Here is a 16,600-nt window from a genome sequence, read left to right as displayed (position 1 = left end):
TATATATAAAGGACATTAACAAAAAAATACAACACCAAAATTGAGAGTGAATCTTGCGTATTCCAGTCAAACAAGAACCTCCGCACTCACATATTTGAAAAAAAAAAAAAAAAGAATTTACTCATACAATTTGTACATGGAGGGAACTATGTTGTTAGTTCTTCACGTCCTGGCTACTATAGATACAAGAAGTATTTAAAAAAAGAAGTATTTACAAAATAAAAGAGGGAGGGGGAGTGAAGTAAGTATCTAGAGTGAAAAACAAGACAATTTGAAAAAGTGGGTGTTAATTAAATCTTTACAGTTAACAAAACATGTATCACCACAGGAATTAAGCCTGAGTGCAGCAGTGAACCATCAGACATTTGAACAGCCATTGAACTGACAATTCTTTCGGATGAAGTAGGTGCCGTCATTGGTTTAACAGCTTACACTGATTTTTCTCCTCTTGCTTTCCTCCAGTCCCTAGAAATGCTCTGTACTTTGAGCATGTTGAACTGAAAGGGTGATGGCTGCAAGTTAGCCTTTTCAGTTTAAAATCAAACTGCTTCTCATAACCTTCGAGGCAAATATACTTAAACTTGTCTGTTTGGTTAGTAAAGCACATTCTGGCTTTTATGTTGGTCATCTTAGCCAGAAACAGTGGAGGCATTCAGTTTGTGCACGATGGAGAAAAAAAAAGATCAAATCCACCGTAAATGGCTCTAAAAGCGCACTTCCCTTACGTATCTTCTGTCAGCCGTTTTCCCCCCCGACATGAGATAATCAGCACATCTGAGCAAACTCTGCAGAGACACCAGTTACGTAACCTCTAGCAAATGCATTTCATCAAAAAGGAGAGGGCGAAAGGGAAGAAACGTACGACACACAAAAAAAAAAATCGCCTCAAGTGCGCTTTCAGTTCCGCGATTCGGCGAACGGCCAGGACGACCCGCTCGGCTGCGCCGCGCTGCCCGCTCAGCCCACGGCCCCCGCAACCAGCACCGCGGCACCGCGCAGGGCTGCGAGCAGGCGGCGGCAGGCAGCGGGGCTGGCAGCGGGCACCACGGCTGCCGCGGAGCCCGAGGCGGGGCCGCGCCGCCGCTAACAAGCGGTTCGCCCGCACCACCTGGGACAGACGGGGCACTTCGCCCTCGCTCCGCCGCAGGTGCCGCCCGCCCACGGCGCCATAAGCCCCCACGTTGCCGCCGGGCCTCGGGCCCTTCTCAGCCTTCCCCCCCCCCAGCCCAGGCTCGGGCCGCCGGCCTCCCCAGAAGGACCGCCGCCGCTCACCGCTGGGGTCCCCGCTGGGCCCCCACCCCGCTTCTCCACATAACGGGGGGGAGGGGCACCGTCACCAGCGCCGAGCCCAGCGCAGCCGCCTCCGCCGCACCCGCCTCAGCCCCACCCCTCCTTCAGGCTGCGGGGCGGGCGCCAGGGCCCACCGCCCGCCGGATCACGCCGGCGCAGCCGCGGCGGGGGGAGGGGCGCGGCCGAGCCCTGCGTGCGCCTGCGCTGGGATCCCGGTATTAGCTGGCTGGCGGCGGCGGGGCTGCGCGTGCGCGCTCAGTGGCGGCAACGGCGGTGGCCAGAGAGGACGGGAGGGAGCGGGCTCGCGCACGGGGCGAGGCGGGTGAGGTCCCCGTGCGGGGCAGGGGGGAGTACTGACGGCTCCCGGGAGGGAGGGAGGGAGGGAGCCAGGGAGCTCTCGGCGACGGGCAGCCGAGGACGGGAGTCCGCGGCGCCGGTGCCCCGCAGCGAGGCGGGTGGGCGCCGCGCTAGCCTCTCTCCAGCGTCGGGACCGAGCTGCCGTCCGGGCAGCAGCGGGGTTCGGTCGCCGTCCCTGGCGGAGCAGGGCTGCCCGCCGGTCCCGTGCCTGAGCACGGGCCGGCGCCCCGCGGGGTTGCCGGGGCCGAGACAGCGCCGGGTTCCCGGGGCGGGGTAAGCTGCGGGGAGCGGCGAGTCGGGCAGGATCTGGGTGCCTCGGCGATCCTGTCCGAAATTGAAGTGTGATTTCCCTTTGTTTCGATTCGCTTCCCACGTATTTCTTCATCCCAGCCCGCTGCGCCGGGCAGACCCTGCTGTCGCCTCGGAACCAGCGGCACAGCGGCCGGGCGCGGGGCAGGCCGAGCGTGGCGGGGCGGCGGGGCCGGGCCTCGCATTCCGCCGCGACCCCTGGGGTTTGCGGGGGGGCCGGTGCCGCGGGGCCCTGTGCTGGGCGCTGCCGCGGCAGCTCCCGCTAGGCCCTCCGAGCTCGCCGGGCGGCGGGTGCCGCTCGCAAGCCCATCCGAGCGGCCGAGGGGAGGGCTGGCGGCGGTGCCTGTCACGGGCAGGCGCTTTGGCCAAACGTGAGGGAGCTTCGGGGCTGCCCCGAGTATCACGAGGTTGCGAAGTTTCCAGTCTGAAGCCGCTTAACGTTGCAGCGGTAATCTTCATGTTACTTTCTGCTGAAGAAGTCAGAGGAGACATGCTCGTTTTTACAGATTTCTTTAGATGCACTTTGTATGAATAAAAAACCCTTGTGTGTGGTCAGCTTTCCAATTTCCTCCTTTTAATCCCTTTGACAGAGCAGGAGGAGGAAATGTGTATTTCTGATAGTGTAAAAACAACAACAAAATATTTGTCGTATCTACATCTGTTATAAGAGAGGATTTTTTTGACATTATTTCTCAGTTATTTTATTTCCAGTTTGACAGTACATGCTTTATTAAGGCTCTCTACTGCTAAAGTTTTGGTGTCCCTAGTTCTTGAAGGTTTCACAGCATACAAGCTAGTTGTAGAGAAAGAAACGGTAAATTAAAAAAACTTTTTAACAATAATTTTCATTCATTTTTTTTGGCCTGGTTTTATGTAATGGTAGCTGTTTCAATGAAATCAGGTTAGTTAGTCTCCCTTTTTTACCTATTTCTTGAAAATGAAAAAAGTTACTCCCGTGAAGCACTTCTGATTTGTACATGTTGTGCGTTGTCTGTGATACAGTTTTAAAGGTGCAGTATCATGGTTATGAAAGCTTCAGTAGAAGATGATGATTCAGGATGGGAACTTGGTATGCCTGACAAGATGGAAAAGAGTCATACAAGCTGGATAGATATAACCCAGGATTTTGAAGAGGCTTGTAGAGGTGAGTTGTACTGCTTGCGCTGAGAAAAAATGGAATCCTTTGCAGGACTGAGCATATTTTTTTGAGGTGTTTTAAGCAATAGTTTGACCCAGATGGATGAACTACATTGATTGTATGTTTCCCTGTGTTTAACTTAACTGTGAGGTTGGAAATATCAGGAGACCCTCACCTTACTTCCTCTTCCAGATTACACAAATACCTTTTTAAGTTGTATTTTTTAATCTTACGCATTTTTACATTTGCTTTTTTTCTTTGTAGAGATTTCTTCCTAACTCTTCAGCCAAATGGAAGCCTCATTCATCCATGCATAATCAACATGCTTTTTTTCCTGTACATTTCTGGATCTGTAGGGTCCAAACAATTTATTCATTTAACTGGTCGTTTTTCATCTTTGAAACAGGGGTGAGCTTCTGAGGAGATGCAGTGCATCCCAGTCATGGGGAAGCAGTTGCTTCCATTTAAACAGTACCTTTATTGTTCTTAGATATTAGTGCTAGTTTACCGTACTGTGATTATATTTTTTCAGCTGATTTTATGATGATAATAGGGAAAAATAAATAAAAACCTGCAACTTACCACACACAATATGACATAAGGACAAACACAATTTCCTTATACCATCAAATAATTGCTATATATTAGTGATAAACTGGGTTTATTCACATCAAATACATCTAAAAGCTTCATTAAAAGTAATGAGGAAAAGCAAGCCTTTCAGTAAAGTCCCTTGGGGAAAAAATATGACATCTCCATAAAGGAGCACAGAAAACTGCTGGCCTGTGTTCCAGGCTATTCAGATGCTACTATTTGGTAATTTTAAAACCCCTTTAACTGTTGGAATAACGGAGAGGGATGAGTAACATCAGAGAGGGATGTGAACAACTGTGGTTTTTTAGTCTTTCAGTCTTGAAAGTGCTTTGTAAGTAAAGGCAAATGAAGGTGGAGTAGAAATGTCTGGTCTCCTCCCACACATTTTTCTCTCTTAGCATAAGACAGTTTGTTGAGTGACAAGACTATCCTGGAAAAGTTGTGCTAGAAAGATGATTGTAATCGTTTATCCTGTTCTGTTCCTTTGTAGAACTGAAGTTGGGAGAACTGCTTCATGACAAGCTGTAAGTATGCCTGTGGGATAGTTCTGGTTTTTAGATAGGATTAGTGCAAACGTGTTAATGTTTACTAATAACTAAGTCACGCAGTATCAACTAAGCTTTCTTAATTTGTGATTTAAGTGAAGTGAAATATTCAGAATATCATTTGTCCTCAGCATGTATATGATGAACCTATTTGAATGCTGAACGTTTCTCATGGTACCAGTGTAACATAACATTTTCAGTTCATCAATGTAGTTTAGAAGTTTATAGCACATCTTATGATCAGTGGCGTTGACACTACTGAATCTATGGAACTATTTTGTGTAGACATGCTTTGATAAAAACATGCCAGAAAGACTTCAGATTTGGTTGCTTTGGATGTTACTAATAAGTTCAGGATAAACGATGCATGTCCTTTAATGTAACTTTTAAATGACATGCTGAAATGGAAACAGAGGGCTCTACAGATTCTGAAAAACATTATTTCAGAAAGAAGTGTGCTAAAATCTTCCTGAATTAATTAAAGGATGATACAGTAAATGAGATAGTAAATTGTTTAGCCACACATCTGTTAACTTGCGTAAAGAAAAAAGTGTTTATTTAAGACTAGCTCAGAAGACAGGAACACTATTAAACACAAACCCGCTTAAAAATGCGTGCAAGGATATCACCAAGTACTTATACAGTAGAAGCAAAGCACACTTCAGGTATAATTTCATAAATAAGAGCATTTCAGAGCAAATAACAGTTTTCAGAATTTGAATGTGCCACATGCAATAACCTCTTTTATAGAATAAAGTCTTGTGCGGCAGTTCTGATGTATATCGTATGTACCAAAGGTGAGGCACTATAGTCCTTCTTTGGTAGGCCAGTCTTCATTTGGTGTGGTTCTCCTGCAACCTTTTATGCCCTGACTACAAGTGATGCATTGTCAAATGCTGGGGTTTTTTTTCCTATCAGTTTTCTTAACATGCTCTCTTTAAACAGGGTTGGTATATTCAATGTATATTATTGTTGTTTTGTGTCATGCATGTTGTCATCAGTTTGTGGGGAACATATCTTTAAGTTTTTGGATGTAGCACAACAAAACAGCTTGCTTAATATCGGCTTATTATGTTACGTGATTTTTAAAAAGGTGCTATATCATTATGAGGTGTGTAGAAACAAGTGTGCATAGGTCTAGTAACGGGTTATTTGGCTAAAGAGTGTTTTTCAGCTTTAAAAAAAAAGGCTGAGTTTTCTTGTACTTTTAGACATCTGTTGTGTTACTTGTTGAGAGATCCTCGAATTCCTGAAAACCATGATCTCTGAAGATTAGTAGTAATCTTTACGTACCTTACTGTTTGTAATCAGAATACAGTGTACTCAGTTTACCATCCTATGTTCTTTTACATTGGTTTGTGAAGACTGTTTTGTATAAAATAATTACATTCAGAAAATTTTTTTTATTGGTGTTCTTAGTTTTGGTCTTTTTGAAGCCATGTCTGCCATTGAAATGATGGATCCCAAGATGGATGCTGGTATGATTGGAAACCAAGTTAACAGAAAGGTTCTTAACTTTGAGCAAGCTATTAAGGTTCGTGTGACTTCCTTGGTTTTGCCTACATAGTCTGTAAAAGTATGATACAGTTTTATCAAATTGCAGTTCAGCACAATTCAACATAATTAATGTTTTCAATCTTTACTTTAAATTTATTTTTTCTTTTTTGTTTTGGATAGTGAAGTAAGAAATAGCTTGTGATGTTTACCTTTTTTGTTACCTACATTATCACAATGATGCTAACTTTTCCAGTGAAAAGTACTGTGAAGTTGTTGGGTATTGGTACCTCAGGTGGATTTCAGAAGTTTTGCAGGTCACCCTGTGCTTCCCCCAAACGTGTGTTTTGTATAAAGATGTATTGGATAGTCCCTCTTCAAGCTGAATGGAAACCAGCTTCCTTACAAAAGCTGGAAATTAACACTTCCTGAGACTATCAGTTCATTAGCATTGGACAGAAGCTGGCTAATTTAAAAACATGTACTATAAACCTTGTTTTGAATGGACTGAGAGAACTAAAATAGTGGCTAAGTCGTGTAGAATATATGCAATGTTGCATACATTGGACAAATAAAATGAAAGCTGACCTTGAAAGCCGTAAAACTCTACAAGTATTTGCAGTGTAAAAAGCAGTCTTCAAAGAATGGGTCCTGCATATTATTCCTTGTTCAGTCTTTATTATGATTATATATACTGTTTTGTGATTTAAGTGTTGACAGTTACCTGGTTTAAACTTCTATTGGCTATTCATATATCAGAAATTTTATTTTAGCTTTTTCTTTGAATAGCTTTGTGTTTGGTCAGTGTTCAACACGATGGAAAGCAGAGTTTTTCAGAACTTATGGCACATTATGAAGCTGCTCAGTAAAGCTAGTGGTATACAAATATTCTGAAGCCTTAACCAAATTGTAATTTCCTTTTCGGCTGCACAGATTATCAGTTGTGTTTTGTTTATAGGTTTCCATAGTCTTTAGGATTTTTTCTTTCTTTGTTTTCTAAGGATGGCACCATAAAAATAAAGGATCTCACTTCACCTGAGCTGGTAGGAATAATGGATACATGTTTTTGTTGTTTGGTAAGCATTTCTCTGCTCTTAACATTAGATGTTTTTGCTTTCAAAATACAATCCTTTAATCTAGTTTAAAAAAAGAAAAAACAGTAGAACTCAAAAAAAACATTCACCAAGCAGAAAATATATACTTAATATTTTATTTTCCATTTAGATACTTGCATTGGCTATTAAGAGGCATAATTTTGATTTTTTTTCTTTTTTTATTGTAGAAGTAATTATGGAAGAGAACTGGTAGCATTTTGAATGATGTAAAAAGGTTTTGTAATTTGTGTTTTTACACATACGGTATCTGACTGCCTGCTGTATGTTGGTGTTTGACTGTGCTGAATAGTGAGTGTGCAGCAACCTACAGCACTCTTGTTACTCATTTCTGTACAGCCAGTATGACTGAGCTTATGGGGCATTTTGAAGAAAGAAAATATCTAAATCCATTTGGAAAGGACATAATTGAATTATCTTTTATTTATTTATTATGATTATTTCTCTATGTATATGTCTTAATTTCCTCAGTGAATGATACAAATTATTCTCAGTAACTCTGTAAAATGACATCCATAAAATGACTTTGGTTTTTAAAACAACATTTCAAATTAGTTTAGTCCAAAACGACATATTAAGGCCACTTAGTGTTGCATGTTACGTATGATAATGTTGTATCATTTGACACGTAACATAATCCATCTTCTCTCTCCTCCTCCCAAATACTGACTTTCCTTTTTTAAAAAAGGAACAGTGAGCATATTAGAAGTCTGGTCCTACAGTGGTTTATGCTGTTTCAAGATAGAAATAACTGTTTAAATTATTTAATCTTTCCCTGTAGCTTAAAGCAGCCTGAAAGTAGTAGAGAGAGGGGGTCATGAAAAGAATCTTAAAGTTGTAGAAGAGAACATGCAGAATATTGCTGAGTTGTTTCATAGCCACTTGCATTTTTCATTCAGTATCTGTATAAAGGAAGCTTATAAATCTGATGGTCTCTTAATGTCATGCTAGGTCACAGAGGTTAGACCTGAACTTTGTGGAAGAGGTTTATCCAACACCAGAATTTCACGGTGTTATGGGGTTTAGTAACTTGCTGCCTGCCACAGCCAGCAGAAGCATGAAGGTTAAAGGTTGAGAGACTCTCTCTGTTTTTGCCTAATGGAAGTTTGCCATGATAGACTTCCTTACAACTCACTGAAGCATAGTAAGAATGGAAAAAGACTGGAGATGTAAAAATGAGGACTTTGCTGTCGTGAGTGAAACATTTTATTTTCCTTTCCCTAGATTACATGGTTAGAAGGACATTCCTTGGCACAGACTGTATTCACGTGCCTTTACATTCATAATCCAGACTTCATAGAAGATCCTGCCATGAAGGCTTTTGCACTAGGGATCCTAAAAATCTGTGATATTGCCAGAGAAAAAGTTAACAAAGCAGCTGTTTTTGAGGAGGTATGTGTTTCAGTATGACCCATGGTTAAATATGTAGCATTATACATACACTCCATAATGCAAATAAAGCAGTACATCAGATAAAGTTACTGCTGTTTGAAGATACTGTAGGAGTGGCAGTTCATCCTCCTAAAAACCCAAAGTGTTAGACTTGATCTGTCTGAAATGCAGTCTGCTTCAGTGAAGGTGTTTCATACGCTTTTCTGTGTTTTGCTTGAGTATTGGAGTCTCATAAAGATTTTACTCAAGAAGCAATGCAAGTCTTTGTGGCTAACCATTTAAAATCAGTTTTACTTGTGGTTTTCTTCCTGTTTTCTACTTTAGCCTTTTGTCTGAAATGTCCATCTAGCAATGGAATCAGAATCCAGTGTTCTGTGCTCACAGCAATTTTTGTTTCCTCTGAGCTTGGACAAGTCACTTCTTACTGACTATACCTAAAATTGACTAAATAGTACTTTGCATCCATAGTTCTCATAACATTTTGATGGGGTGGCACTGGTGTTAAGGGCATACTAATGTTAAGGTTTTATGCAGCAAATAATTACCCAAAGCTGGATTTGGGCAGGAAAGTCACCCAAACCATGGGTGTATTCAGTTGTGCAGAATAAAACTGGACTTCTATACTCTGTGTAGTTACACAAAAACACCCCAAAAAACCCTGCAACAAACAAACCAACAAAACACAACAACATTGCCCCCCCCCCCAAAAAAAACCAACCCCAAACCAAAAAACAAAAAGAAAGCCCCAAACCTCAACTTGAAAATGTAACTACTGCTGTTTATATTTCACTGCATACTGCTTCTTTGAATTTCATTTTTTAGGAAGATTTTCAGTCAATGACTTACGGATTTAAAATGGCCAACACTGTGACAGATCTTAGAGTTACAGGTACAGTTTGTACTTTCTGTCCATCAGTCTCTTTCCCTTTTGAGCATGCTGGTTGCACTCAACCAAACCTAATGAATTGGTAGGAGCTTCAGATGTTAAGTTTTTTCATTAGTCATGTGAAAATTGGTGGCTTGGTAAAAAGGTCAAATTATTTTTCCTTGAAAAGGTTCAGCTATTTATTTATTGTTTATTTATTATTATCTATTATAGATAATGATACAATATATATTGTTATTATTAAATAAAATATGTGTTTATTTATTCAGCTGTTTTCAGCGTTGTTACATGCCTGAGAAACAGAAGTAGTACTTTTAGAAGTGCCAGCCAAGTGACTGAGCCCGAGCTTACCCAGCACTGAGATAGGTGCAAACCATTGGAAAGTGCGCTACTTGAATTCTGCTTCTCTGCCTCGCTATTTGTTGTGATCTAAACAGATGGCTTTTGAGGAAAAAACAGTGTTCTAAAGCTATGAATACATATGCTATTTTGTAAAAACCTTTTGATGCATTGTTTTTGATACATACTTGAGCTTTCCGTTTATTTTTAGAAAATTTGTAAACACTTTAGCTTTGGATCAGTCTCTGATTTATTTGTTGTTGCAAGCCATCCCTATCATCCCTCACAAGAATATTTTTTGTTGTCTTTGGCTAATGATTATGTAAAGCTCTTCAAAATTTGATTTCCTCTCAAAACTTTTTTCCCCTGAGTGGTGTAGGTGTACCTAGGAATGCTTCTCAGCTTTTAATTGTACTGTGACTTCTCCAGGTATGCTAAAAGATGTAGAAGATGACATGCAAAGACGAGTGAAGGTATTTTTCTCATGTTTGCCTTATCGGTTAGTCTTCAGCGTACTTAACATAGGTTTGGGGGAAGGAGTTGGATTATGAAGAATGCAGAAGTTCTGTGTCATTAAATGGGGTTTCTTTGAAGAACTGCCATAATGGTTTGTGTAACATGCTGGTAGTTTGCCTTCCAGCTCTAAAGATGATGAAGTCTTCAGACTTTTCTAAACTCTTTAATTGCTTCACTGGTAATAGGTATATCATGATCTAGAACTTAACACAGGGTTGGGGCACAGAAAGTGTGTGTTTGACCTCTGGCTTTTACACAGATGTATTATGTGATGTTAAAGAAGTCAGTCTTCCTTTACCACAGTTTAAAATATAAAATGTTCATACAATTTCCTTGCCTGTTTGCAGAGTGGACTGAGATAGATCTCATTACTATTATAAAGTCTTGTAGCATTCAAGTACCTAGGTTATATATTAAGAAGTTTTGGACTTGAGAACTGATTTTTAGTGTTATTTAACAGATGGATGTTCTGGAGATGATAAAGGAATTTTACTACAAAAGCTTCCCTTTGCAATTTTTAGTAAATTATTTGAAATTCCTTTACCTTCTAGAGTACTCGAAGTCGACAAGGAGAGGAGAGAGATCCAGAAGTTGAACTTGAAGTAATGAATATATTTTTTTCTTTTCTTTCTAGATTTCATGGATTAGTACATTACTTCAATCATTGTCAACAGCTTGTGAGAAATGTGTATGACCAGTGTTGCTACTGCTGTCATATATGAGCTGTTCTAAATGTGACCCTAAGCAAATCCCAGACTAGTAGTTAGGCTTTTATGCTTTGGAGGGTGGAGTTCTGGATCGATCTGAATGGCAAAATAGTGATGCTATTGCTGCAGATCTGCCATTTATGCACCTATCCCTCAAGAAAAAGCCATTAGAAAAGAAGGTGGTCTTACCTATGCTGTACTTTCTTCCCTTGGTTCGTTCCCAGCAGCTTTTACTGCTGCTGGCAGCCTCACTGTCAAGGGAAAAAGTAGGAAGAGAAGGTGAAAGCAGTGTAGCTCCTTCCATTAAAAGTGGCAGTTGATGTGGTTGATTTGGAAGGGTGTGGGTTTCTTTTCCCAGTAATGTTTTCTTCAGAAATTACTTGTAACATAGATCTTCAGTGAAAAGGAGGTAAAATTGGTTTAATAATTTGAGGTTGTTCACTTAAGCTGAGATTCAAATCGTGTGTGCATAGGACATAGCTGTACAGAGGTTGGGCTTTACCTGAAGTGTCTTAGTATTTTTTGTGTTAGTGCTTTTCAAACAGCAGTAGAGATTTCTTCTATAAATTCTATAACTTTTTGTCAGAATCATACTACATGCTGTATTTTTAAGACTGGAGAGCATACTTCAATAAAACTGTAAAAGTTTGAGGATTTTATGCATATTGCTCAGTAATTTGCAGGCCATTTTTATTACAGCACCAACAGTGTTTAGCTGTGTTCAGCAGAGTCAAGTTTACCCGGGTACTACTGACTGTTCTAATAGCCTTTACCAAAAAAGAGGTACGTTCATTTGGGTTTTTTGTGTTCACGTTGTGATCCTGTGAAATACTAATCTTTTATTCTCTAAGGTTGAGTAATTATTCTGTAGATATGAATTGATGTTGTTGCAGGTAAAGCATTGGATAAGGCCTTACAGTGGCAAGCATTCAGTTTTCATTCATTTTTAAAGAAAACACAGGGAAAGCTAGTAGCTGACATTGTAGTGGCGTTGCAGAGAGAATATTCACTCTAGAACACTTCAAGAAAATACGAGTTTTGGATTACTCTTTTCACATACATGAGGAAAACTTTTCTTTCTGGAGTTCAGTCCCCTTCTGTGGAGTTAACTGACACTGGGCAGTGTTTTTTCCATTGCTAGAAAATTGTAAGCTTTTCCTTCCATGTGATACTGAATTTGCATCTAAACTTACTGGGTCTGAGAAAAGGAATAGAACTGCTTTCTGTGCTTTTTTCATACTTTTTTGAATGTAAGATTTTGTAATGGTTGAGGGGGGAAGGAACTGGTTGCGTTAGGGCAAAGGGGTAGAATAAGACAAAGCTTTTTATTTTAATTGTTTTTTCTTTATTTAAAGGTAAATATCTGTATTGCTTATTGCTTATTGTTATTTCTGTTTTCATAAAGAAGTGAGTTTCTTACTTAAGTGGCATGGAGCCTTTCCCACATATTTTGCTGTTGGAGCAGCTGCATACTGTACAGTTTTAAAGACCTTGATTAAATTGAAACTCAGGTGCAAGTATCATTGGTAGATATCAGTGTTGAGTGGTTGAGAATAAGTGCATTCTGTGTGCAATATATGTCAGAAATCAAACTGTGACATAGAAGTGATCTGCACTGAGGTGCAGCCAAATTCTGTCTGTTAACTGCTATGTGTTAATGATCTGTGCAAAATCAGATTACCTTAGTGTCACTAAAGTGATTACTTGAAGTTATTTACGTCATGGACTATGCTGGTTTGAATTAGGTGTGCTTACCAGCTTATTTGTTTAGTGGATTTGTGGATGCTATAATGCATGAACATACATTATGCAGAGCTGCAGATCTTAGGCAGCTTCTTTAGATCTTGGAGGCATTTTAAACATCTTTTTTTTTCTAAAAGTAGAGTTTCAGTTAGACTTAAGATTTCAAATACTTGAAGTTCCATCAGGGACTGTTAGTGCAGAACTTTTAAAACAAGAGTTTAGGTTTTACAGAGAGCTATTTTTAATGGTACCCATTTGCTCACAGATTTTGATTCATAGGATATCAGAAAATTCAGCATGTCAGCAGATAATGAATCGAGATTTCTAATGGACGTCTGGAATCTTCTGATGTTATGTAGTGATTTCATTTCAGTTGATAGGTTGTGGTTTTCCAGTATTCTCAAGAATTCTGCATTTTCTAATGATTTTTTCCTCTTTGCAGTTTGGAGTTCTGCCTCATTGGGCAGAAGTGTTTTGTGGGGCTTTTGCACCCCACACCTCCTGCCAGTCAGCCGGAAGCAGAAGTATAGGACTTGCATGTAGTGTATACTAGACTTTCAGTTCTAATTATTATTAAGGCTTATCTTATACAGCAAAAAAATACAGCATTAAATGTATAGATACATAAAATATAAAGAATGCTATTGCATAAAGATATGTTGGGTGGTAGGGATTTTCTGTGGGTTTTTTTCCCCCAGAACTAGTTGTGTACAAACATTAGAATCCCAATATCATTCTTTATTATGATACTAGTATTAATTCTGTGGTCAAAATACGTTGTTCATAATGTGAGTAACTGTTACCTCCCTTTCAGACGAGTGCAGTTGCAGAAGCTCAGAAACTAATGACTCAGGCATCTGACTTGCTTTCTGCTATCCACAATTCACTGCATCATGGTATACAGGCACAGAATGATACCACTAAAGGAGGTATGTATCGAATTTCATAATTTTATTCCTTTCTTAAATATGCTGTCCTGAAAGTGATACTTTCACTTCAAAGACAGAGATAATACGGACTTTTGGTTAAGTGCATTGCACTTCACATCGGTGAAATATGCCATTTTAAAACAGGGACCACCACTGCACTGTCTGTACAAGTATATGCTGAGGTGTTGAGGGCTGGGTTTTTTTTAAATAGTAGTTGTTTCAGTTGGGTGTTTAGTGTCTCTGGAATTTAACTGTCAGTTAAAAAGTTAATTTTGGGTAATTTCATAACTTCTATTATACTTTTAAGTGAGTTCTGAAAACACAGCTTACACGCAGCTTTTTCTCTCTCTTTCTACCCTCCTCCCTCATTAGATCATCCTATTATGATGGGCTTTGAGCCCCTTGTTAATCAGAGATTGCTGCCACCAACTTTCCCTCGATATGCAAAAATAATAAAAAGGGAAGAAATGGTCAATTATTTTTCCAAACTAATAGACCGAATAAAAACTGTGTGTGAAGTAGTCAACTTAACTAATTTGCACTGTATACTGGTAAGCATGAATATTTCCTATCTATAGCCAAAGATAAGATCTTAAAATGTAACTTGCAAAAAATCATTCCATATATACATGCTGTTGCTCACTGGAGGAAAGAATGAGCTGTATGTATAAATGTTTTGGTGTTTCTCATTGTTGTGTACAATTTCAAAATTTCCTCCTTTGAAACCTCCCATTTCCTGTAATCTGTTAACAATTATGCACGTTAGTGGCAGAGCTCAAGCAAGTTAATTTCCTTGGAACTCCTTGAAGAGCTGCATCTGCAGTAGGAGAACATAATACCCTGCTATATTCCTGATTTTTTTAGATGCAAAAAGTGGTATTCTACATATGTGCCTATAACACAAGAGAGCACTTAGGATCTGTTTAAGCATGTAATTCCCTGCCCAGACATAAAGCTAAGCACCTGCTTACATTCTTTCCTGACTAAGTGATGTTATTCTAAGTTACTGCCTACATTTATTAGAAGACACTTAAATGCTTAAAACACTTACCATACACACATTCAGGGAAGGAGAAAAGAGTCACAGTTACATCAGTTCAAAGATCAAGCAAAAATCTTTTGTCTTCCTGTTTCCTGTTAAACTAATTAAAGCAGGGTTTGCATGAAGCATTTTGTACCAGTTAAACACTGCAGTTTTGTTACATAATTGGTTTGCATTGTGATCTTAACAGTTTCACAGTACCTTTTTTTAATACTATCATCCTAATTGTTGCATCTGAAGAAGAAAATGCAGAAACTTCTTGGTATGTTAAGTAACAGGTAATTGTAGCAAAAAGATTTTAGTTTCATAATATTTTCTGTTTTATTTAAATCATTCATGCTTACCATCTCTAAAAATTTGGCATATTAACCTGAACTATCTTTTTTTTCTTAAATGTAAATTAGGATTTTTTCTGTGAGTTTAGCGAACAGTCACCATGTGTTCTTTCAAGATCCCTGTTACAGGCAAGTCCTAATCTATGTCTTTGAATAAAATACTTCTGCATTCATTATAAATATGGATTCATCTTTGTGTTTCAAATAATTAAATTAGTTGCATATCACTTCATATATACATGGTAAAATTTTTTCTGGAGATATTTTAAGGGTTAGTTATATGGAGGATTACTTTCTGATCTCATTTTGTAAAACATTTTAAAATACAGTTGTTTAGATCATGTAAGTACAAGCTAATTAAAACAGAAAGTGTTAAAAATTTTTCTTTGCCATAAAGTGGGGCCTGTATATGCATTTTTATGCTGTCTGAGTTTGGGGCTGATGTTTGTATTTGTCCTCCCTGTTCGGACTGAATTTCATGTAGATACTGCCTCTATTGCCGTAACCATCAGTTTTACTGTTCCAGCAGAACAGGCTGCTACTTTTCTTCTCATGGTTTTACTTAACTTGAAAGTGTTATTACATATTCCATAACTCAGAGGAGCTTTATCTCCACCCACTCAAGAACTGTGTAAGGAAGGGATGCAGAACTCATGGAGGAAAGTGGAATGGGCATCAGATATGACCGATGAAAGCAGTAGTATCTGTAGGCATAGAAAAAGTCTGCATTAGTCTGAAGGCTATTGCCTTTGTCAGCCTCCAGGGAAACCACATAACCTATTTTATGTTAATCTTCATAAACACCTGTCTGATTAATCATCTTTAAAGTCCAAGAAATAAAATCATTTTGCATGCATTGTCTTATGCAAGTAACAGAGCTGTATTTTGTGTCATGGGAATGCCACAGAATTGACAGATCTCAGTATGCCTCTCTGAGTCTGTAAGCTTGTACCTAGCTGAACCATTTTAATTCTTAAAGCAATCTTGCAAATTTCTGATACAATTTACAGGTACTGTAAGAGCTTTCTATGAGTGATTTCTAAATAACATACATTTCTTTTAACATAAAATATGTTTTTAAAAATATATTTTCACTTTCAGACAACTTTTCTGGTAGATAACAAGAAGGTATTTGGCACTCACCTCATGCAAGACATGGTAAAAGATGCTTTAAGGTCTTTTGTCAGTCCTCCAGTACTTTCTCCAAAGTAAGTGGATCTTGAGTTTACTTGCATATGTTCACATGTCTGATGAAAAAATATTCCTGCTTATAAAAACAAGGAAAGGCATACAAAGAACATACACATTTTGTACTCAGTCCTTAGGTGTGAAAGAGTCAGTTGCTGTGGTTGCCCTTGTGTTTCTTTTTTAATTTTGTGTTACATAGGCTGATGACACTTATAAGCATATGTATGTACACAAATATTTCCCTTTTAGGTGTTGTCTCTATAATAATCATCAGGCGAAAGACTACATTGATTCCTTTGTGACACATTGCGTTCGGGTAAGCGTGCTTTCCAATTACAGTGTGTTTATGCATATATAAGCACTTTAAAGATTTGCTTACATTTGAAAATGAGACCATTTTTTTTTAGACACCTGATACGAAGGCAAAATTGCAGAAGTTGGCCATCTTAAAATGTAACACTTCTTAAAAAGCCAGTATTATTTTTTGCTGTTTGTTTCCTGTGTTATACTTCCAGATTTTTCACTAAGATTTCAATTATTAGGGGCCTGCACCTGCTGCCTCTTTACACAGTAGTTTCATACCACAAAACAAATGCATAACACTAGTAAAAAACAAAATTGTTTTTGCACTCTAGTTCAAAAATTCTACAAAATTGTTTTAAAAAGGTTCAGTTACTGAATGCA

General features: G+C 39.1%; 1 protein-coding gene across 2 annotated transcripts in view; it reads left to right on the top strand.

Annotated features, from left to right (window-relative positions):
- The first annotated feature begins 1,499 nt into the window (after window positions 1-1,499).
- Window positions 1,500-16,600, top strand: part of NAA35 (N-alpha-acetyltransferase 35, NatC auxiliary subunit) — a 28,689-nt gene continuing 13,588 nt past the window's right edge. The window contains exons 1-15 of one of the 2 annotated variants that reach the window (XM_055790283.1): window positions 1,500-1,612; window positions 2,959-3,100; window positions 4,179-4,212; window positions 5,653-5,767; window positions 6,729-6,803; window positions 8,064-8,231; window positions 9,054-9,120; window positions 9,886-9,929; window positions 10,524-10,574; window positions 11,379-11,462; window positions 13,237-13,351; window positions 13,724-13,902; window positions 14,798-14,857; window positions 15,830-15,936; window positions 16,166-16,232. In XM_055790283.1, coding sequence (XP_055646258.1) covers window positions 2,977-3,100; window positions 4,179-4,212; window positions 5,653-5,767; window positions 6,729-6,803; window positions 8,064-8,231; window positions 9,054-9,120; window positions 9,886-9,929; window positions 10,524-10,574; window positions 11,379-11,462; window positions 13,237-13,351; window positions 13,724-13,902; window positions 14,798-14,857; window positions 15,830-15,936; window positions 16,166-16,232 — 1,290 coding nt within the window. In that variant the 5' untranslated portion in view covers window positions 1,500-1,612; window positions 2,959-2,976. Of the gene's footprint in view, window positions 1,613-1,690; window positions 1,921-2,958; window positions 3,101-4,178; window positions 4,213-5,652; window positions 5,768-6,728; window positions 6,804-8,063; window positions 8,232-9,053; window positions 9,121-9,885; window positions 9,930-10,523; window positions 10,575-11,378; window positions 11,463-13,236; window positions 13,352-13,723; window positions 13,903-14,797; window positions 14,858-15,829; window positions 15,937-16,165; window positions 16,233-16,600 lie in introns of those variants that run through there. The other variant, XM_055790284.1, reaches the window with a different exon arrangement.

This window comes from Falco peregrinus, chromosome Z, assembly GCF_023634155.1.
Source record: "Falco peregrinus isolate bFalPer1 chromosome Z, bFalPer1.pri, whole genome shotgun sequence".
Taxonomy (NCBI): Eukaryota; Metazoa; Chordata; class Aves; order Falconiformes; family Falconidae; genus Falco; species Falco peregrinus.
Note: the sequence above shows the minus strand (reverse complement) of the source record. Positions and strands in the feature narration are given on the sequence as shown.